The sequence below is a fragment of the Catharus ustulatus genome, chromosome 6 (assembly GCF_009819885.2).
Source record: "Catharus ustulatus isolate bCatUst1 chromosome 6, bCatUst1.pri.v2, whole genome shotgun sequence".
In the NCBI taxonomy this organism is placed as follows: Eukaryota; Metazoa; Chordata; class Aves; order Passeriformes; family Turdidae; genus Catharus; species Catharus ustulatus.
In genome coordinates, this window is record NC_046226.1 from 56045296 (window position 1) to 56065659 (window position 20364).

Here is a 20364-nt window from a genome sequence, read left to right on the forward strand (position 1 = left end):
TCACTCTATCACTTATTTAAACATAAGGACAGTTTCTGGCAGAACCCAGTTTTGCAGTGCCCCTGCTGTGCCTGGCACACCTCTCCCACAGCCCCAGCCGAGGCACTGGTGCAACCAACCTGGCCAAGATCCACCCAGAATTCAGGGTGACTTTTGGTCACCAAGGAATGGATTTCTTGGGCAGAGACTCGCATGTTCATCCAGGTGGTGTCAGCCAGTGACCTCCAGGCAATTTTCCCATGATTGCTCCTTAATGAAGGAAAGTTTGTGGAAGACCATGCCTGTAACGCACCCTTGGTTCCTCACTCCCCATGCCCCATGCCAATGCTTCCCAAAACTTCCAGAAACCAGAGTTCCTGAGAGATGCTGAACACCATGTTACAAATAACAGTGATGGCTATTCCTCCCTCTCACTGCCAGCCAAGTTTACCAACCTAACATAAACCTGTGCATGTATTCATTATTCAGAAGTATTCGCCAAGAGTTTCCGCACTTAACCTTCTGCCCAGGGGTTTTCACAGACTTTTTGCTTTTTGTCATTTGTGCAATTGGTCACTGATTGCCAGATGCTGTTCTTTCAGCTCTGAAAGGCTGAAAAGACTGATTAGGAGGATGGCAAGTGGTAACATTTCATAGGACATAAAGAATTTTGCAAAAGTTTATTATTGCGCTTTTTCAGAGAAATGTTGGCTTCATGAGCCTCTGGCAAATATGTAGACATGCACAAATAACAAATGTGTTCTGGTCCCCCTGAATCTGAACAAACTAGACACAGTGATAACAGAATGATTACAGAAGTATTCATAAGTCAGTGTGGAGTTTGGAGGTTTTTTACTTCATTTTGCTTCTGGTTTTGACTTCCAGTATAGTTTGGTTCTACTTACTTGCCAGTTGTTAGGTGGGCTCTGTTTAGAACACTTGCCAGCTAAATGGGCTTTTCAAATATGGGGAATTTTCAGTTGACATGTCAAAAGAAATTCCAGGACATTCAGTATGACCAGTGGCTCTATCAGTATAAGTATTTATGATCCCTTATCTCACTCCAATTCCATAGACTTTAATTGAAGTGTGTGTTTGCTTTGTATGGTAAAAGTAGGTCCCTTGGTTTTTTGTTCTTTTTTTTGTTTGTTTTTTTTTATGTGTATTCAAGTAGGAAAATGCTGAGAAATAATTTCATGGTCCTACACTGTAGTTGTTAAGACAGCTTTGCTAATGAAGGAATGCAGCTATGGCTGTATTAGACAAAGCAGGAGAAGAATTGCCAAGGAAGAAGCAGTTCTTAGTTAGGTTCATATATAGTCCCTTTCAAATCTCCATGGAGTGGAAGAGGCAATGATTGCATGACAGTTTGTCCCTAAAATTCATTTTCATGAGGAGCTCATGCCTTTTTACAAATACAATTTCATCCTCACTTTCCATAAAACATGCAACTGGACAGTCCAGCCAGACGCAGAGAGGCTATGAATACTTTGAATGTGAATACTTTGAAGTAGTGAATATGCTAAATGCACGAATAGTATCCATTATTTTAGCACTTAAAAGTCATTCAATGAAGTCACACAGAATCCCTTTTAGAGCACCATAGTATTGCAGGCACATGGGTGTAGAAATAATGAGTACCACATTGTGGTAGACAGGGATTGAGATACAGGAGGAGGGATCCTTGGGTCTGTCAGAAAAAACTTTTCATTTAATTATTTTTCGCATAAAATAACTTTAAAAAAACCTAACAAACTCCTGCCCTGATTCATAAACAGAATCAAACATGACCTCAGCAGCACCTTGCAGATATAAGCTTACAGCATCCAGTGAGATCTGAAAAGCAGTATTTCAAAATGCAGAAATTAATCCTTAAAAAACACCCAAAAAGCTTTTTTCAAGGCTGGGATACCAGAGAGTAGGCATGGCACTGATCTGGCACTCAGGCCACTGTGGTGTGAGCAGCAGCAGCTGGGTTGGGTCACAGCCCTTCTGACAGCAGCGCTTGTCTCAACCATCCCTTGCCTGAGTGTGGGGAATGCAGGGCTTTGGGCTTTGGGGTGCCTCCTTCAGCCACACTCCCCCAGGGTGATTTCCTGTGACCAAATTGGCCCCCCTCAAAAAAAAAGCTAAAAAAAAAATGAAGAGGATTCATTTTTTTATCTGAAGTAACAGAAAGTGTACAGAGCCCCAACCCCAGCCTCACGTAATGCAGAGCAGGATGGAGCCTGTCAGATGATTCCTGTGGGTGCTAAAGCCCAAGCCTTTCCTGCTCTTTGGGAGGGCATTTTGCTCTAGAGCTGCCAGGGAAGCGCTTGCACCCAGTTTCCCACCACACACCCTCAGGCAAGGGAAGAGGTAGCCAGGGGAGGGCAAAACTCAGTTCATTTCCAGGAGACAGAGATCCCGGTGAGCAATGCCCTCAGATAGCATTTCCTGCTGTTTGGAGAAGAGAACAAGGAAAATCCGGCAAATGTTGGGGAGGGCATTGCTCACGGGATAATGCCATGGATGGCCACCGTCGCTGCAGCAGTGATTTGGGAGAGATTTTGGGTGGGGGTGACGTGAGACGTCGGACAAAAGTGAAGATAGCCAGCAGTGCTTCAGAGCAACAAAGGGCTGCCCTCAGCCAGTGGTGGAGCACATCTGGCACCCCAGGAAGCTCAATTGGACCCTTGGCCCTGAGCTCGTCCCAGGGATTTCTGACTGACACCACTGCAGTGCATAGGTGAGCTTCTCGCTAGGTTCACTGACATTTCCTGTCACAGTCACGCTGAGGGGAATTTGGTAGCTCCTGCCTTGGGATGCAGCATGGCTGTGTGTGTTCTGGGTACAGGACAGTGTGCATTGAGACCAAAAGTGTTTAAAGATGCCAATTGCCACGTGCCCAATGCAGTCACTAAACTTTAGTCCGCCCTTCCGTTTGCCCAAACACATACACTCTGGCTTCCCAACTGGCTTCTTTCTATGTGTTGTCCAATGCATGTAGATACCTCCATCTGCCTGGCCTCAGATACAGTGGTTGTTGCTCCTCTATTTGATTGCCAGATGTCACTGGGGAGCAAGATGGGGAGGTTCCTGGATCCTCGGGGCAAGCCAGCCATCACCGAGGGAGCTCGCTGTCCACGCCGGCCGAAGAACAGGAATCCTCGGTGCCTGCCTCTGATGAAGACTCGCCAGCCAGGACCACAGAGAGCTGGCAGTGGCCGCTGTCCTCGTCTGAAACGCACAGCAACGTTGGGGAGGATTATGAGGGATTTCAAACGCCAGCGCGGACTCCAGAGTGCACCATGGACATACAGTCTCCCGGGGATCAGTCACTCAGTAGGACTCCTCAGTTTGAAAGTGACTCTCCTGAGGAGGAGGGAAATGATGAGATGAATGAAGAGCGCTGCGGTGTTGAGCCTGTCCCTAGGGATCGGGGTTGGAGAGGGCAGCCCCAGCTAACAGAGGGAGAGAAGCTGTTGATGGAAACCAACAGTAGGATTGTGCAGCTGCTGGAAAATATCAAGAGGGAGCATGCACAGTCCATGGGTCTCATGTCCCAGTCCATGGGCCGTATGGAGCTGCAGCTGGGCATTGTGGCTACCTCCACAAGAGCCATCCATAACTACCTGTCAGAGATTTTAGCTTTCCTCAAGCAGCCGAGGACGCAGGTCCTCGAAACGCGCATCTCCCAAAGAGCCACCCCCCATGTCGAGTTGACGTGTGCCTCGACATGGACTGGTGAGGACGCAGTGGCATCCTCCACTGTGTGCTTACCAGGGGCCGAAGGGACGAGCGACTCTCGCGACCCGCCGCAGGCCACCCTGCCTTGTCGCAGTGGCCGGCTGCAGAGAGCCATAACCGAGAGGGCCTCACTGCCCATGCCTCCACGCCAGGCAAAAGGGGGAGGGAAGAAAAAATAACCACTCCATAGGATTTTTAGAGTTTTTTTTAATGTGCCTGTCCTTTTAATTCTTAGCCATAAGGCCATCGGTGGCAGAGTTCAACCATTTCCTACATTGGCTAACATTGTATTCTGGCTGACTAGATTAGTCTAACATTTTGTAGTTTATATTTGCACTGTTAACGATGTGTGCTGCTGGTATTTGAAGAACATTTGCCTCTGTTCTTTCACTTTAACTTCATACGAGCATTTTTTTACTCTGTGCCAGGCATTCATTGCTTTTCTTACAAATACAAGTCATTTCTTGAGGCAGCTGTTTTTTGAGTTTTCTTTCTCCATTATCCCACCCTCTCTGAGCAAGCACTCGGGACCTGGTGGTAAGTATAGAGGTCTTGGCAATACTCGCCTCCCAAACTGTGTTCGATCAGTCTTTGCCTGGTGTTTCTGGCATGCCAGCCTGAGGTGTTGGGGTATAGCCTGTACTGGATCATGACCATTCTTATCCTCTGTGGGTCTCACCAGCTCACTTCCTAAGACCCTCGATGGAGCTAATCCACATGTCTTGGCTATGTCGTACAATAAGTAATGTTGCCAGGATCATATCTCATATTTCTCTTTTTGGGGGCTGTGTAGTGATGTGCCACCAGATCTATCTGGGCACCTGACTCTTGTTTTCAAAGTTCATTTGATGATGGATCTGGTGGCTTGATGGGCAGCATTATACTTTTTCCTCTGAGAGAGTCTGGGGATTCGGAACAGGAGTCACTAAGCAATGTGTTCTATGGGGATATGAGCCATCTCCTGCAACAAATCTATTAGGAGGAGACTGTCCCCTGTAATTATCACAGATATTAATTATTTAAGAAAAAGGAAAAAAAAAAGAAAGAAAAAAAAAAAGCAACTTGCCTAGCAGCTAGACCTCTTGAGAATGTAAAAGTCATGATATGCTGTTGGGTACTGCGCTACTCTGTCTGTGATTAAGAGCTTTTCATCAGAGATGAGACCTACATCGTGACAAAACACAACTACTTTCTGTGCCTTTAGGCCATCCAATTTCCTGAGGGCTGGCACCCTGAGCAGGGCACGGGTCCCATTGGTAACCCAAGAGGGCAGATGGAAACTCACTTTGGCAATAAATTACTTTATATCTGTTGGTGCTGCCTCTCTCGGGGGAATTTAATATAGTGGCACTCAAATTGCTATATGCATGCAGAGGCATCAGACTGGCTTTACGTGTGGTATTCCTGACAGTTCTCTGGAAGGATGCTGCTCCCAGGAGCCCCTGGAGCTGTGGGGACAGGTTCTCACAGGTGTAGCATGGCTCCTGTGTTTGACTCTCAACACGCCGTTGTGACTTCTCAGGAAGGTGCAGAGCAGTTTCTATGGAAAATGCCAGGGAATAATCATAGGCCTAAAAATCCTCTTCTGTGACTACAACTAAGCCATGTTCTCTGGCCAGTGAGTTGGAGACTCTTCTTCCCTGTCTTCTAGTGAGGCTGAGGTTATTCAGAGCAAAGCAGATCAGAGTTTGTTACTCTACTAGCCAGCCACAAACTGCTCCTGTAAAAGTGTGTGTGTGTGTGTGCTTGTGGCTGTACTCTGCTAAATGACCAGCTCAAGGAGGAAATGCAGCTGGCATGGCCAACCTCCAGTGCAGGCTTTTCCCACATTCCTTCCTTTTGACCTTCATCCAGCTGCATTCCTTTTAAATATCCTGTTGGAGGCAGACTTCTTGGGGCCACTCTGTCAACACACCTCACAGCAGGTGCCAATTTTTGCATCCTTTTTGTGTCTTTTTTCTCTCTCTTTTGCCAGGGTTATTTGTGAAGTTATCCTCAGGGAATTTCCAACATGAGCTTGTGAGCTCTCCTCTCATTGGTATGAGGAGTGCGTGCTGCAGAGTATTTGAGGTCACAAGGAGGTTGGGAGGAGAGCTAATTAGTGAGCCTGACAAATTATTCCAGTAGGAGTATATTTGGCACGTGTGGTTTGGGTGCAGGAGGGGTTTGCATTCTGGTGCTGCGGAGATGAACAGCTCGAGGCACAGGCGAGTGAAGGTTTGGCCCAACAATATTCTTTCTCTGGGATGAGTCTGAGTGAGGCTGACTGTGCTTCAGCCAGTCCATTTCCTTGGAAATGGAGCACGTTGGATAAGGCAGTGAGGATGTTTTTTTTCATGCTTTCACTCCAGCAGGGTGGGGCACTTGTGGCCAGGCATTCAGATTTACACAATTCCCACAGGACCCGCCATGTAGCTGCTGCCATTTAGGATCAGTCTCCACGTACTGGCTGCTTTTGTGGCCTCACTTTTTTTGTTGTAGTAGCTCCAAAATTACACCTTCCACTTTACCTTTGCTTTCTGATCCAAGGGCAGTAGAGCAAGAGAAGGAACACAGTTGGAACTGCTGTTGGAAGTGCCACGCAAGGAGGTCCTAAAGAGTTCATTGCAAAGCAGCTTGAGCTTTAACCTGCCCTCCTCTCCCATTTCTGAGTGCTTTGGGTAAATGTGGCAAATGGGAGCAGCCATGGGGTGAGGAGGGACTAAAAACCTCTCTACAGACAAGAAACCTGCAATAAACGCACAAAAAATCAGGGTTTTTTTTTTCCCACATGGAAAATAGTAGATGGTTTTAAGAATTGGTACCAACTGATATTTTGGTCAGATCCAAAACTAAGATCTGACTTTTAGAATTGTCTAGCAAAATCAGTGCAGTTGGAGGGTATGTATGTTTCATCCCCAACAAATATTTTCATGCTTTTCCAAGTGTCTGTCATAGCCTCATCACTCTTTCCCTGTAGCTTTTTGTTGTCTGAATGGGTATCTGGTTACACGTGTTTGTTCAAAATAAACGGGATCACTTCTTACATGGTATGTTTCTGTTTCTCATGTGCAGACTTTGAGTGCTTCAGTTTGTAAGGTTTCCTTTTTTCTGTGTCCCAAAGATTAGCTGTTTGGCTTCTGGGATGAGAGCAAGGGTGGGAGAGTCTTAAGAGGAAATCTCTGCCCAGTGGAAGCTCTTGGTGATAGATCTCCTGAGTACAATTCTGCAGTCCAGCCATATTTTTGCTGTATAGGGTAAATGTTCATGGTTACACCATTGCTTTCTGATGCCTTTTGCTAAGCAGAAGTGCAGATATTTTTCTTTGAGAAGTTTGTATTACAAAGCCTTATGAAATATGACATGAAGTTGGTTTTTATCTTTGAATACATATGACGATTTTAAGATATTTTTTTTTCCTTTTCTCCTTCCACTAGATGATTTAAAACCCACTAAAAAAATAAAGCAGACCAATGAAAAGACTTGAATGCTAACTTCAATAGAAAGAGCAACACTATTCTTGTGAGACAGTTCTCAGAAGTGTTCAGCTTACTGGTCCTGCTCAGCCTTTCCTTTCCCGCCTGCTCCCTGACCCTCTGTGAAACTAAAATATCCACTTCTAGGACAACCTTCTTCCTAACTTCCTAAAAGTTCTTCCCTCTCTTCTTGTCCTGTTCAAAATATCATCCTTGTATGAGCCAGATCTACTGTTTAGCAGGATCAAAAGCTCTTTTCCTCCTGCCTTATTCCCATTCATATGCAGGATTCCCATCCATATGCAGGGCCCTGAGTGCGCTGCTCTCCAGCAAGAGGTAAAATTTAAATCCCTAAATACAATACTTGGGATAGTAACACCAGCTCTAGATCACCAAAACCCTGGGGTTTCTTTAAGTCTGTAGTATCCTAATGAAGTAACTATCCTTGTTTGACAAATAATCAATTATTTGCGAGATGGAGCTAATTGCTGAAAAGCAGCACTGCTTTGGCTCATGTTGTGGAAGCCTAGGAGCCAGGCTGAGGTGTTCCAGTCACAGAAATGCCACAGGCTATGCAACTAATCCTAGTTTTGGTGAAACTTTGAAGGAAAAGACACCAAATTACTGTGATACAGGCAAGCAAATGCAGTGGAAGGTGTAGTAAGGAAAGCTGTTGGTGTGATTCCAGTTTGGATTCTAGTAGAGATTCCAAACTCAAACTCTCCTGGTGGCTTGGGCTGGTGATTTAATTTCTCTGTGCCTTAGTTTTGTAGCAGTAGAAGGGGCAAAAAAAGGAGTTGTCAGGCAATAATTAGTTGATTACACTGTACTTGGAGGTCTTCAGTGTGAGGGAATAACATTTTGTATTAAATGCTGATGAAGCTTGTTTGTGACCAAAGTTGGAGACGGGGCTAACACCAGCAGTCAACTTTGGAATATCCTGATTAAACTTTTCCCTGTATTTTACCATCATATCATGCAGTAGATCAGGGTCCCAAATCCAAATGCTGAAGTTCTCATTCAGATTTGGACTTTGCCTATTTTTGGTCTGCTTCTGACCACAACTAAATACATTCCCAAACTGTCCAGTTATTTAAGAAAGTTAAAAAAAAAAATCACCAAACAAACAAAAACACATATAAAAGTTTTGTTTAAACAAAGGATGCAGTTAGCAGTGCTAGCCTACAATTCCAAGAGCGTGAACAAATCAGGATGTGATTACTTAAGCAGAATAGGCATAAAAGAGCACTTCTGGATACTTGTTATTGTCCAAAATATCACTGGAATTCTGATGACTAAGTACAGTCTGCTTATCTCTATTTGAAACAGTGCTGTACAGATTCACTATTTCTAAAGGTCTTCTTTCCATTTCTATATAGATATTCTCCCTTCACATTTTGAAGGTTTGAAGAAGAGGATTGTTTTTCGAGTCACACTAAGTAAACATTAAATGCATGCAGGCTTAAAACTAAAGCATGCATGTTATGTAGCAGCAATAAAAAGTGCTCGGCTTGCACGACTTATGATGCTCAAGCATTGCCTTGTTAAAATGCCAAAAAACCTTTTTCTTTGCATTTTTTTGAAAAGTAAATCTCTTCCTTTGACCTTGCAATACTTAACTTATTCGTTTCTTTGGACAAGTGATATTTATTTTACTGAATGCTCTTATATTACAGATAAGGTGGATGAAATAGTTCCAGTTTCCAAGCCATCAAGAATTGCAGACAATGCAACTGTGGACTCCAGAGTGGCAACTATAAAACAGCGGCCTTCTAGTAGATGTTTTCCCTCAGCTACAGATATGAATGTGAGTGGGAGCCACGAAGCACAGCTTTATTCCTACTAATGTATCTAATTCCTTGATTAAATAATGCCCAGAGAAGAATTGACATGAATACTATAGCACGTATTAAAAATTAAATGCCAGAACTCTGAAATTGCATCATTCAAGTGCAGAATTTAATCTTACAAAACTTTTGCAGGTAAAAAAAATAAACAGTTTTATTGCATTTTGGACGCACTTTTCCATTATCCACCTTAAACTGTTGCCTTGTCAATAATATCAGCAAATGCCACTTACAGCTGCTGTCCTTTCATGAGTATCTAAACAAAGCCCAACCTTCCCTTTCTCTCCCCCTCCTCTCCAAAAATACCCCCAGATTTATTATTTTCCATAAGAATATGGAAAGGGGTAATGGATGAGGCATTATTTCCATGTGGGAGAGACTTTCATGCTTTAATGCTGTTGGGGTTTCTGTTTGCTCTTTTGTAGTCCATGTATGAGAGACAGGGTATTGCTGTGATGACGCCCACTGTCCCAGGGAGCCCTCAAGGTCCTTTTCTGGGTATACCTCGGGGTACAATGAGAAGACAAAAATCTATAGGTAAAATGCCTCTCTTGTATGGTTTTGTTCATTAATAGCATACTTTTAGTAACTTTGCTTCTTTCCTAAAGTGTGTTTCTGCAACATTTTTACCCCAGTGAGTGGCTATTTAATCTTTATACAAAGCTCATGAGAAAATAAGTTTGTGTGTAAGGTGATGTAATTTCCACATTCTGTTTGGCAAGTATGGAATTATTATTTCGTTATTTTCTTTAGAATGTTCCCTCTAACAAAGACCAAAAAGAAAAAAGATCAGTACAAGCCTTTTGCAAAACATTTGGCCAAAATATTGTTTTTTTCCTTGTTATTGAGGTGAAAGCGTAATAATGCTGTGTAGTTTACTAAGAAATCCTGTTGATCAAATGGACTAAAATTCACCTTTTTTTCTATTTCAAATGATGGCAGTAGATGCTTTTACAACAAAGAAACAAAGAGCAGACCAAATTTGGACATTCTTTGTTCTTGATAGTAATCTTAGCAGTGACTTTTATGAATTTAGAAATGCATTATGTGATGTAAAATTAGCATCCCAGTACTACCCAGTTTATTTATGTTAAAAGCCATATTTGTAATGATATAATGTCATCTTTTGAAATGAACAACGTTATGGGTTTTTTGCCCCAATAGGATATTCACAGTCCATTTGCCAAATTTCAATTGCTTCTTAAAAATTCATTAGGTTTCTGAGTTGTTTTACTATATGCATTTGTAGAGTGCTGGAAGGAGCAAGGCAAAATCAGCTCCTCTGCTCAGAATATCTTCTCTGTTCAATAGTTTTCAAAGAAAATGTGCTTTTCTACAGCATGATGATACATAATCCACAAACATTTGCCTGCGCATCCGTTTAATTAAAATTCCATAGCATCCTTTTCAATCCTGGCACCTGGGACGTCCAACATGAAAGAATGATTATGGTGGAAATCAACATAAAGGCCTCTTTTGGAATTTTGCATGCTCCTCACGCTGTGGGGAATGCACCCTGGAATTTTGGGTTGGATGGACAAATAGTGGACAGCGTGGGGGATCCTTGTGGATGTTTTAAATGCACTTTCTGGTTTTTCAGGAATAACGGAGGAAGAGCGGCAGTTTCTGGCCCCTCCTATGCTGAAGTTTACCAGGAGTCTTTCAATGCCTGACACCTCCGAAGATATCCCACCACCACCACAGTCCTTACCTCCCTCACCACCGCCACCTTCTCCCTCTCTGTACAACTCTCCCAAATCCCTGACAGCCCGGAGCTATGGAACGATCAAACCTCCATTTAACCAGAATTCAGGTGCAAAAATCTCTTTGGTTAGGCCCGAGAGCGTGGGGACGATGATAAGGGACAAAGGGATCTATTACCGGCGGGAGCTGGACCGATACTCCCTGGACTCAGAAGACCTGTACAACCGGAGTGCTGCAGCTCAGGCGAATTTCAGGAGCAAGAGGGGCCAGATGCCGGAAAACCCCTATTCCGAGGTTGGGAAGATCGCCAGCAAAGCGGTTTACGTGCCAGCCAAGCCAGCCAGGCGGAAGGGGATGCTGGTGAAACAATCCAACGTGGAGGACAGCCCAGAAAAGACCTGCTCTATTCCAATCCCAACCATCATTGTCAAAGAGCCATCCACCAGCAGCAGCGGGAAAAGCAGCCAAGGGAGCAGCATGGAGATCGATCCTCAGTCTTCAGAGCAGCCCGGACAGCTCCGGCCCGACGACAGCTTGGGAGTCAGCAGTCCATTCGCAGCAGCCATCGCAGGGGCCGTGAGGGACAGGGAAAAGAGGCTGGAAGCCAGGCGCAATTCCCCAGCCTTCCTCTCCACAGACCTGGGAGATGAGGATGTTGGGTTAACCCCACCAACACCACGGATGAGGCAGTCCAAGTTCACCGAGGAGGCAATGTTCAGCAGTGAGGATGGTTTCAGACAGCTCATGTCGCCATCTCCGATCCCCGCCCCCAGAGAGCCCGAGAACCTTTTTAACAGCAACGAGCCCAGCAACCAGAGCGACTCAAGGACATTGAATGCTCTGTCCAAAACGAAAGGTACTGACAACAGTACGGTGGCAGCCAAGCCCACGAGTGCTCCAGGCACGGACAGCTATGTCCACCCGGTCACAGGGAAGCTGTTGGATCCAAACTCGCCACTTGCCCTCGCGCTCTCTGCCAGGGACAGAGCCATGAAAGAGCAGACACAGCAGATTCCAGGCAAAGGGGATGCTGTCAAAACCGACCTTAACAAACCGCTTTACATCGACACCAAGCTGAGACCCAACATGGAAACTACTTTTCCTGTTACTGCCACTATCACCAGGCAAAATACCCGCGGCCTGTTGAGACGGCAGGAGACCGAGAACAAGTACGAGATGGATGCAGGGAAAGAAAAGAAAGCTGAGGAGAAGAAGAACATGTTGATAAACATCGTGGATACCTCGCAGCAAAAATCAGCTGGCTTGTTGATGGTGCACACAGTGGACACGGCGAAGTCAGATGATATGCCCGAGGATGAGGAGGAAAAGGGAGCTGAGATGGAGCCGAGCCCTGAACACTCCCCGCCGGAGAGGCCGGAGGGCAGCGAGGAAGCGGAGGGTGAGCTGAGCGTCCCTGCTGCGCCTGAGCCCCCGGCTTCTCCCTGCAAAACCATTGTGGCTGCCAGCTCTGTGGACGACCCCGTCATCCTGCCTTTCCGCATCCCCCCGCCGCCCCTGGCCTCAGTGGACATCGATGAGGAGTTCCTGTTCACTGAGCCTCTGCCCCCTCCATTGGAGTTTGCCAACAGCTTTGACATCCCCGACGACCGCGCGGCGCCCGGCTCGGCGCTGACAGACCTGATGGCGCAGAGGAAGAATGGCACTCCTGCACCCAGCCAACCAGCAAACTCCTTGGACGGCAAAAAGCAAGCGGGTCTCTCAAACTGTTTGCCTGCCTCCTTCCTGCCACCCCCTGACAGCTTCGACAACGTCGCCGACTCTGGGATCGAGGAGGTTGACAGTCGGAGCAGCAGTGACCATCACCTAGAGACAACCAGCACTATCTCAACGGTGTCCAGCATCTCTACCTTATCCTCGGAAGGGGGGGAGAACGTGGATACTTGTACAGTCTATGCAGATGGGCAAACATTTCTGGTGGACAAACCCCCAGTACCTCCTAAGCCAAAAATGAAGCCCATAATCAACAAAAGCAATGCACTTTACAAGGATGCGCTGATCGAGGAAACTGTAGACAGCTTTGTGATCCCTCCTCCCGCTCCGCCCCCGCCTCCCATCAGTGCCCCGCCCAACCTGGCGAAAGTTGTCCCCCAAAGGACATCCAAGCTATGGGGGGATGTGCCAGAGGTGAAAAGCCCGATTCTCTCAGGCCCCAAGGCTAATGTCATTAGTGAATTGAACTCAATACTCCAGCAAATGAACAGAGAGAAATCCTCAAAGCCAGGGGAGGGATTGGAGTCACCAACTGGAACGAAAACTGCGAGTCTCAGTACAAGGTAAAAGTAATTAACCAAATCATTTTCTTAAAAAGCTGGATCTTGGTTTTGTTTTTTCCTTCCATCCAGTTTCTCCTGTAAATCACATAGATTAAAGAAGAATGTACTCTGTATTTGCTTAACAAATAGTCTGTGTCAAACAAGAATTTCTTACACTGTCAGCATTTGTGTTGCCTACATGATAGGACAGGAGCTTTCTCAGCCTTCAACTTCAAGGTTTGCACAAACCTTTCAGTTGTTTTGATGTGAATTTTTTAGATTTTTCTTTAATTTTTTTTTCTTTAGTTTCTTTCCTTTAAAAATGGGGTGATAATTCAATTTTTCTTCAGTCCTGTGAAGTATTTTGGCTTCAAACAGGTAATAAGTGTTTTTGCCAAGGGTTGCTTTGCATTCACTGTGTGGTGTCATTTGATTCATGCTGAGACCTCTCCTAATCTACTTCATCATAAACTATTTCAGAGATCTGCTTGTTAAAATAACTTTGCACTGTCCATGTTATTACTAAACCATATCTGTATGGAATGTGGGCATAATATTATGAAATCCACAGTTATTTAAAAAAAGGAAGGTAATTATGTAAGTTTTATTAGGAGACTGAGGCATTTCTTTTTTGCAAAACAACCATGCTGGCTTTGTTTGTTTTTTTTTTAAAAAAAGATACCACTTAAGACAATTTTATTAGAATTATTCTGGTGGATAATAAATAGCTCAGTCTTTGGGAAGCTTCTGTACTTTTCAAGCATGAAGATCATTTGTTTTTAAGGGAAGGGTGTCTCTGCTGATTGTGAAGATTGCTCATTCAGAAAACAGTGTGATCCACAGCCTCAGCATCACACAGTTAGATATTATTTCCTGCAGGATGGAAGTCATCAAACTGGTGACGGAGAGGCAATTCAATTTTTAGAATTGAGAAATGGGAATAAAACACCACAATTCTGGAATTCCTCTCAATGGTACTTGACTAAACAGAGCAGAAATTGAGTTGGCTCTGCAGAAAAGCCTTCAGACATGAAAAAAATGCACTTTCTTTTTGCTAGATGTTGATCATGTTTCTTGTTAAGCCCCATGAACATGTCTGTAGCTTCATGGGTATAATATTATTTATCAGCTTTTCTTTTTAAACTGAAAAATATTTCCAGGTTACAGTGGAGATCCCTAGCATCCCTATTTTATTAGAAAGTTACCAAGGCTACTGTCTGCAATGCCCTGTAAATATGTCAAAGTACTCTCATCTCTGAGAACAAAATGAAAAGTAAATAGAAATACTTCTTTTGTGAAAATACATTTTTAAAGGTATAAAGGGTGGGGGAAACTTGAAAAGTTATAGCACTTCTGTGGAGAAAAGCAAACTGTTATGTAAGCAGAAGTAGCCCCATATGTTACTTTTTAGAGGAAGAGCTGACTTAGTGTTACAAATTTATATTGCTTTTCTTTTGTCCTTGAAGATTTTAAATGTTTCTAACTTAGCTATGACAAATTACTACACCTTCATCATGGAATACAGAGGCTCAGTTGGGGATGTTGGGGGGAAGCCCACCCGAAGCATTATTTCAATGGGGCTGCAATCCTGCTTCTTCCCTGAAAAGTAAACCCAAACACTCATCTTTGCAAACTGGAGAGAGGATCCTGGGATGTAGCAGTGCCAAAAGAGCTAGGAAGGAATAAATGGGATAAGCTGGCGGTGGCAAAGAGCAACAAAACTCTTGTCTGTCACTTGACTGTGGGATAAAATAACACCTCCACAGCATTCCCAGTGGGAACAGGAGGCTAGAGTGCTGGGATTGGTTTCCTGCTGTTTTCCAAACTGGTGTGATTACTTCTTAATTATGAGCTGGACTGAAATTGCTAAAACCACCAGGAAAAATTGCTAAGGATTTGTTTTTTAAGCAAATAATAATCCAGGAGACAGCAGAAGAGAGCCAGCCATCTACAGACACTGGAAGTGTGTTTGAAAAGGTGTTGCAGGCAGTGTCTTTTCATCTCAATGAGGGTAAGGCAGAGAGGTAGAAATGGAGATGTTCGCTTGAGGAATCAGAAGCCCTGTAGTTTTTTTTCACTTTTACTCCCCCTTTCGCTTTTACTCCCACTTTATCTTTCTAAAAGTTAAATAAATTACAGCCTTTCTAGCCCAACTGCACGACTGACACAGTTTTTTTACAAAGCTGTCAAATATTATGACCAAGGAATACCATCTTGTGGAAATTTCAAGTGTAAAAGCTAATGTTTAAATTTCAAAGGTAAAATTCCTGGAGTTCCTTGGTATTTTTTCCCCCCTAAATACTCTAAAGTTTATGACAACCAATTGTTGAGCTTGCAGCCCCTCCCTGTGAGGTAGCATCAGAAAGGGACCAATGAATTTTGGCTCACAAAAAACAGAGATTCTGATAAATTAAAGAACAACTCATTAGCTGTTGTTAGTGAACTCGTTAGTGAACAGAGCAGTGATAATAAATGAGCCTGTTCCTGTCCTTCAGCCAAGGAAAGGGATTGGGAAGTGTTATAAATAGGAACCGCGCTAACAGGCTCGCTTGGGCGGTGTTTGCAGCACAGGCAGCCTGATGAAATTAAAAATATCAATCTGTTTATGGGACCATACATGAAATTACGGACCAGATTGGAATCCTAAATCCCACTAGGAATTCTCTTTGCACAACCAGTAGATGTAAAACTGAGGTTCACTCAAGGCAATTGCCCTGTTAGGGTGGCACAGGGGTGAATCAAACTACAGATAGCTGGGTAATGGCAGGTTGCAAAAACACCTTCTTTGTGTATTTTTGATAAATGAGGATTAGGAAGAGATCATTCCATGTTCCTGAACAACATATCTCAATTACTACGTTAAAGCCACCTAAACTTGCTTTTATTCCTGCACCTTGGTTTAGCAATCATTTTCCCTGGTGTATTTATAGTTTTCCCGTGGTTCTTACGGAGACACTGAGCTTCAGGATTTTTAAATAGAGCATGGAAATGCTTGGCTGGAAACCATCTGCTCCTCAGTGGCAGTGACCAGCCCATGGGACTGGAAAAAGGAGCCCAGTAGAAGAAGGGAAAGAAGGAAGAAGTGAGAGGATGCACTTGCTTATTTTCTACTAATTAAAGTGTAATTAAAGGGTTTGATCACAAGGTATGGGAAGAGAGCTCCAGATCCCACCCCCAGTTTTGGCCTTTACTTTACTTTAAGGAATTATGGGCATTATGACCACATATTTGCCATGTGGTGACAGAGGTTTTTAATCTGGTTTATCCATGTCCTCCACGATGCCGTAAATACAGCAGTGCTCTAAGTCCACTTGAGAGGCCCCTGGCTTATATAGGGAGCTGATGTAAGAACTGGGAGAAGAGCAGGGCAGGGCTTTCCCTGGGAGAGAGGAGGAGTGTTTGTTCTGTCTGTGACCCGGCAGTCGCGTAGCAACACGTCCATCAGGTGCCAGCCCCTGGAATCCAGGGATTAAGGTTGTGTGGCTGAGGAAGGATAAATCCAGGGGCTGCCAGGGACAGACAGCTCAACCCCCATGGAACACAGCACCCCCTCCCTCCGTGCCTCTGGAGCACTGCTAAGGAATAATGAACAGCAGCTCCTGCTGCTCTCCACCAGCACTGCATCAAAATGATCCATAACTTTGCCAGAGGGAGAAACACCCCCAGGTTTTCTGTGCTTGTCCAGCGGTGTTTGCACAATCCCATGGCTTCTGGGGTGCACTGGCATCACTGCTGGTGGTGGGAAATACTTGGGATAAATGTGGGAGTAATGGAGGATGCTGTGGAATTGAGTCCTCTAGGAAGAATAACCTGCACTGTGCTGGAATAACAAGTTTTAAAAGTGAAACTGGTTTTGGCCATCAATGAATTAGTTTTTCCATGAGTATCTGGAAAAGTTCCTTTCATTTTTCCACAAACAGGTAAGGCAGATCAGAACTTAGTAGTGGGTCCTTTATAGGGAATGATCCTACATTTGGTTTATCATAAGGGATGTCTGGGTTTGGCAGAGGATGAAATAAATGCCTAGATTTTTCACTTGCTGCTCTCCCATTAGACTCATTTCACGTTAACTGTTTGCCAGCCGATTTCACAGTACTGCTTGCTTTGTCAGTGATTTCTGCAGTGTTTCAGTCATTCCATTTTGTCATTTTTATTTGCTGTCATGACTGCTGTTGTCAGAGGAGGGCCATGCTGAAGTGCCATGAAGTAAGTGCCAACCATAAAGCGTGGACTATTCTATATTGTACATTCTGCTGCTTCTTAATTCTCACTCATTGTTATTGCATTTCAGTGACTTTGGTGGTGACTGTGTTTCTCACAGGGCAGTGTGGATTAGATCATCCTAATCCAGAAATGGTAGCCATCCCAAAATGTGACCTAGAATGTCATCTCAAGGTGAAATAAGAGCCACATTCATCAGAGGAGTACTCAGAAGTTATGTTGGTAACATGAGCACATAAAACCACATTCCTGAATGTGTCTGAGCACCTAAACAATGGGCAGGACATCTCAGATATGGCCAGATTCTGCCAGATTTTGGGAGGTGGAGGGGTGGGGAGGGATGATCAACACAGTTTTACGTACCTGTGTGAGGCTAAAAGTAAGACAAACCAGCCCATGTGGTTGTCTTTTTGCCCTTGAAAGCTTTGGGGCTCCCCCAGTTCTCCTTCCTGCTTCCCTTTTCCCTGCAGTCATGCAAGCAGAGAGGGGTTAGGCTTCCTCCTGACCCAGCACCATCCCCTTCCCTCTGCTTTCCAGACATTTTACATGGAAACTCCTGCCCCTGCACAGACAGACTCCCACAGACCTTCATGATTGTTCCTCACTGGCAGCAGACACCGAGCATCTCTCAATTCTTCTCCCCAAAATAACAGCGTTGTGAGGAGCTCTGGATCCTGCCAGTCATCACGTCAGCCCTTGTTCTTTGCCTGCCCCCAAAACAGACAATTCTTGGCTTACTTTCCTGCTGTGCAATTTGCTTCTGACAACAAAGTAAAATTATTAAGCGGTGAAGGCAAAGTTTGGGGTTTGTATGGCCTCCAAGGTCTGTAAGAATTTAATTTCTTGCAGTACCCCTATACAGGCGCTCCACTTGTTGCTCCTCTTGGTTTTTAAGGAGTTTTCCTTTGATACAATGGAAAAGCTGTGTCAGAACGAGCAAGTCTTCTGGAAAGTTCTAGGATAAAATAGCTCCCAGAAGCTGAGAATTATGTGGGGTTTTTATTTTTCCATGGGAGCTGCTGCACTGATTTCCTTCTGATACTAAGTTAACAGTAAATTTGAATCTTGCAAATATAATTTAAAATTTAAAATAATTTCTTGCCTACAAGCTGTGCTGATGGCTTTTATTCTTGGAGGCCACATGGTTGTGATATATAGGTTATATATTTTGATTTTAATATGAGGCAACATAATGGGTATTGCAATCAGTGCAGGCTCACAGCAGCAAATGTTTATAAATTACCACCATATGCTGATTTGAATAGAGCAAATTTTATTTAAAATAATTATGGGACTTTTCACCTTTTTTTTAAATGAAATTTGGGGTTTGGCAGGTTTAATATGAATTTAACATCTTTAGGATAACAGATGATCAAATAAGGCATAAGAAATTGCTCTTATTAAAAATCTGGAAACCCCATAACAAAACAAACCGTGCCTGCTCTCCAGCTGGAATGTGCTTGCTCCTTATTGACCAGGGTAGCAATCAACCATAAAATGCAAGACAGATGATGGTTTCAAGGCTTGTGTCTGCACCCCAGATCGTATGGAAGATGTCATAAATTACAATTTAGGATGCACAGGAGTTACATAAATACCCTTGTGTTTTTCCCTTGGATTGTAATTAAAGTGCAGCGTGGAAGAATGTTGATAATGGCAAGGTGGAAAAGAGGGAAAAGAACATGGGAAAATAATCTTGGAGTGAAAGGCATGGAACTGTAAGGCTGGAAGTGCTTCAGCAGACTTCCCTGAGCTTCTCCAGGGCTGTGCCTGTGACACAAGAGCTGAGCACTCACGTGGCTGAGCTGGTGTTGAAATCTCTGCAACCAGATAAAATTTTAAAAAAGATCTTATCACTATCCCAGAGTTTCATTTTAATAATCAGCAGCCCTGAACCTCTGACTTGGAAAAAGCAAGATGCTCTCCAACCTCCTGCTGCAGTTTGCAGCTGTGTGAAGCCAATGCTTTGATCCAGGCTGACAGGAAGCAAAGGACCAGGATGCTTGGGATGCTTTGCTTACCCTGAGTATTCCTGCTCATGGGGCTTGGAAAGTTAGGGAACACAAGCCAAGGAATACTTCAAATGAGAGCACAGGGTTTACTTTTGGGGGGTTTGTTTCACCGTCCTAATGTCCTTTATGTGAAGGAAGAGTGACAGTAATTTCCTGAACTAGGCTGGGCAGGGAGTCTTTAAGAGAAGCAGTCTGGAGGAGAAGCAGCAATGGTGAATTGCAAAGCACTGAGCCTGGAGCTGTCAGTCAAGCAGTAGAAATTATCTTTCATCACCTGAAATAAAAGAAGGTGGATTTTCATCATCCATTTGATCTTGTCACTATAGGTGTAAATACAAAACCTTAATTTCTAGTATTTGCAAGACAGGAAAGTGAAGTAGAAGGGTGATTGCAGGTAAAGATCAGGGATTCATTTCCCTGTTTATGCAAAGCTCATTCTTGCCATCACTACCCCAGCCTTTTTCAAAGCAGGCTTTCTGTTGGTTTTAAATTATATCATGCCTCAGTAATGAGCGTGAGACCCCTAATGCTGAGGTAAAGGAAATGGAAACAACTTGCTCCCCTTGGTTGGGAGAATGTAATAGTCTCTTGCCACAGACTTTTTATTTGTAAGAATGCTTAGCTCCATCCCTGGAAGACAATGAGAGCCATTAGGCACCAAAAACATCACAGGAAACCCTCAGAACCTTGCCAAGTGCTTCCTTTCTTTGTTAAATTACAAAGCCATAAGTGCTGGAAGCATTGTTCCTACTGGGTTTTAAGTGAAGTACCAATCTTCCAAAGAGATCCCCCTGTTCCCATTGAAGTACATGGAGCAGCCTGTGGGAAATCAGTGGAAATGTCGGTGTGAATTAGATGTGTGTTCTCCCAGAAGTTATTCTTGGTGCTCTTCTCCTGACAGGGAGCTTTATTGGAATGGGACCTGCTGAGACAGGAGCAGGAACGTCAGTGTGGCAGAGCTGCTCTTCCCTGGGCTGTGGCTTGGTGGTGAAGTGCCAAAGCCCCAGGGGTGATTCAGGGAACACTCTCAGGGCTCTCTGAAGCCAGCAACCAGCCAGAGAATCACTGTCAGCAACGCAGAGCTGCAGTGGGGGAGAAAGGGATGAATAACCTGTTTGTTAGCACTGCCCCATACTGCCATTAC

At 44.2% G+C, this 20364-nt stretch overlaps 1 protein-coding gene across 10 annotated transcripts in view; it reads left to right on the forward strand.

Moving 5' to 3' along the window:
• Positions 1–20364, forward strand: part of LOC116997459 (SH3 and multiple ankyrin repeat domains protein 2-like) — a 118022-nt gene that overhangs the window by 89798 nt on the left and 7860 nt on the right. For 6 of the 10 annotated variants that reach the window (XM_033062195.1, XM_033062197.1, XM_033062196.1 and 3 more), the window contains 3 exons: positions 8840–8970; positions 9436–9547; positions 10611–13008. In XM_033062195.1, the coding sequence (XP_032918086.1) occupies positions 8840–8970; positions 9436–9547; positions 10611–13008 (2641 nt within the window). Of the gene's footprint in view, positions 1–8542; positions 8603–8839; positions 8971–9435; positions 9548–10610; positions 13009–20364 lie in introns of all 10 variants that reach the window. The other 4 variants (XM_033062190.1, XM_033062192.1, XM_033062193.1 and 1 more) reach the window with 2 other exon arrangements.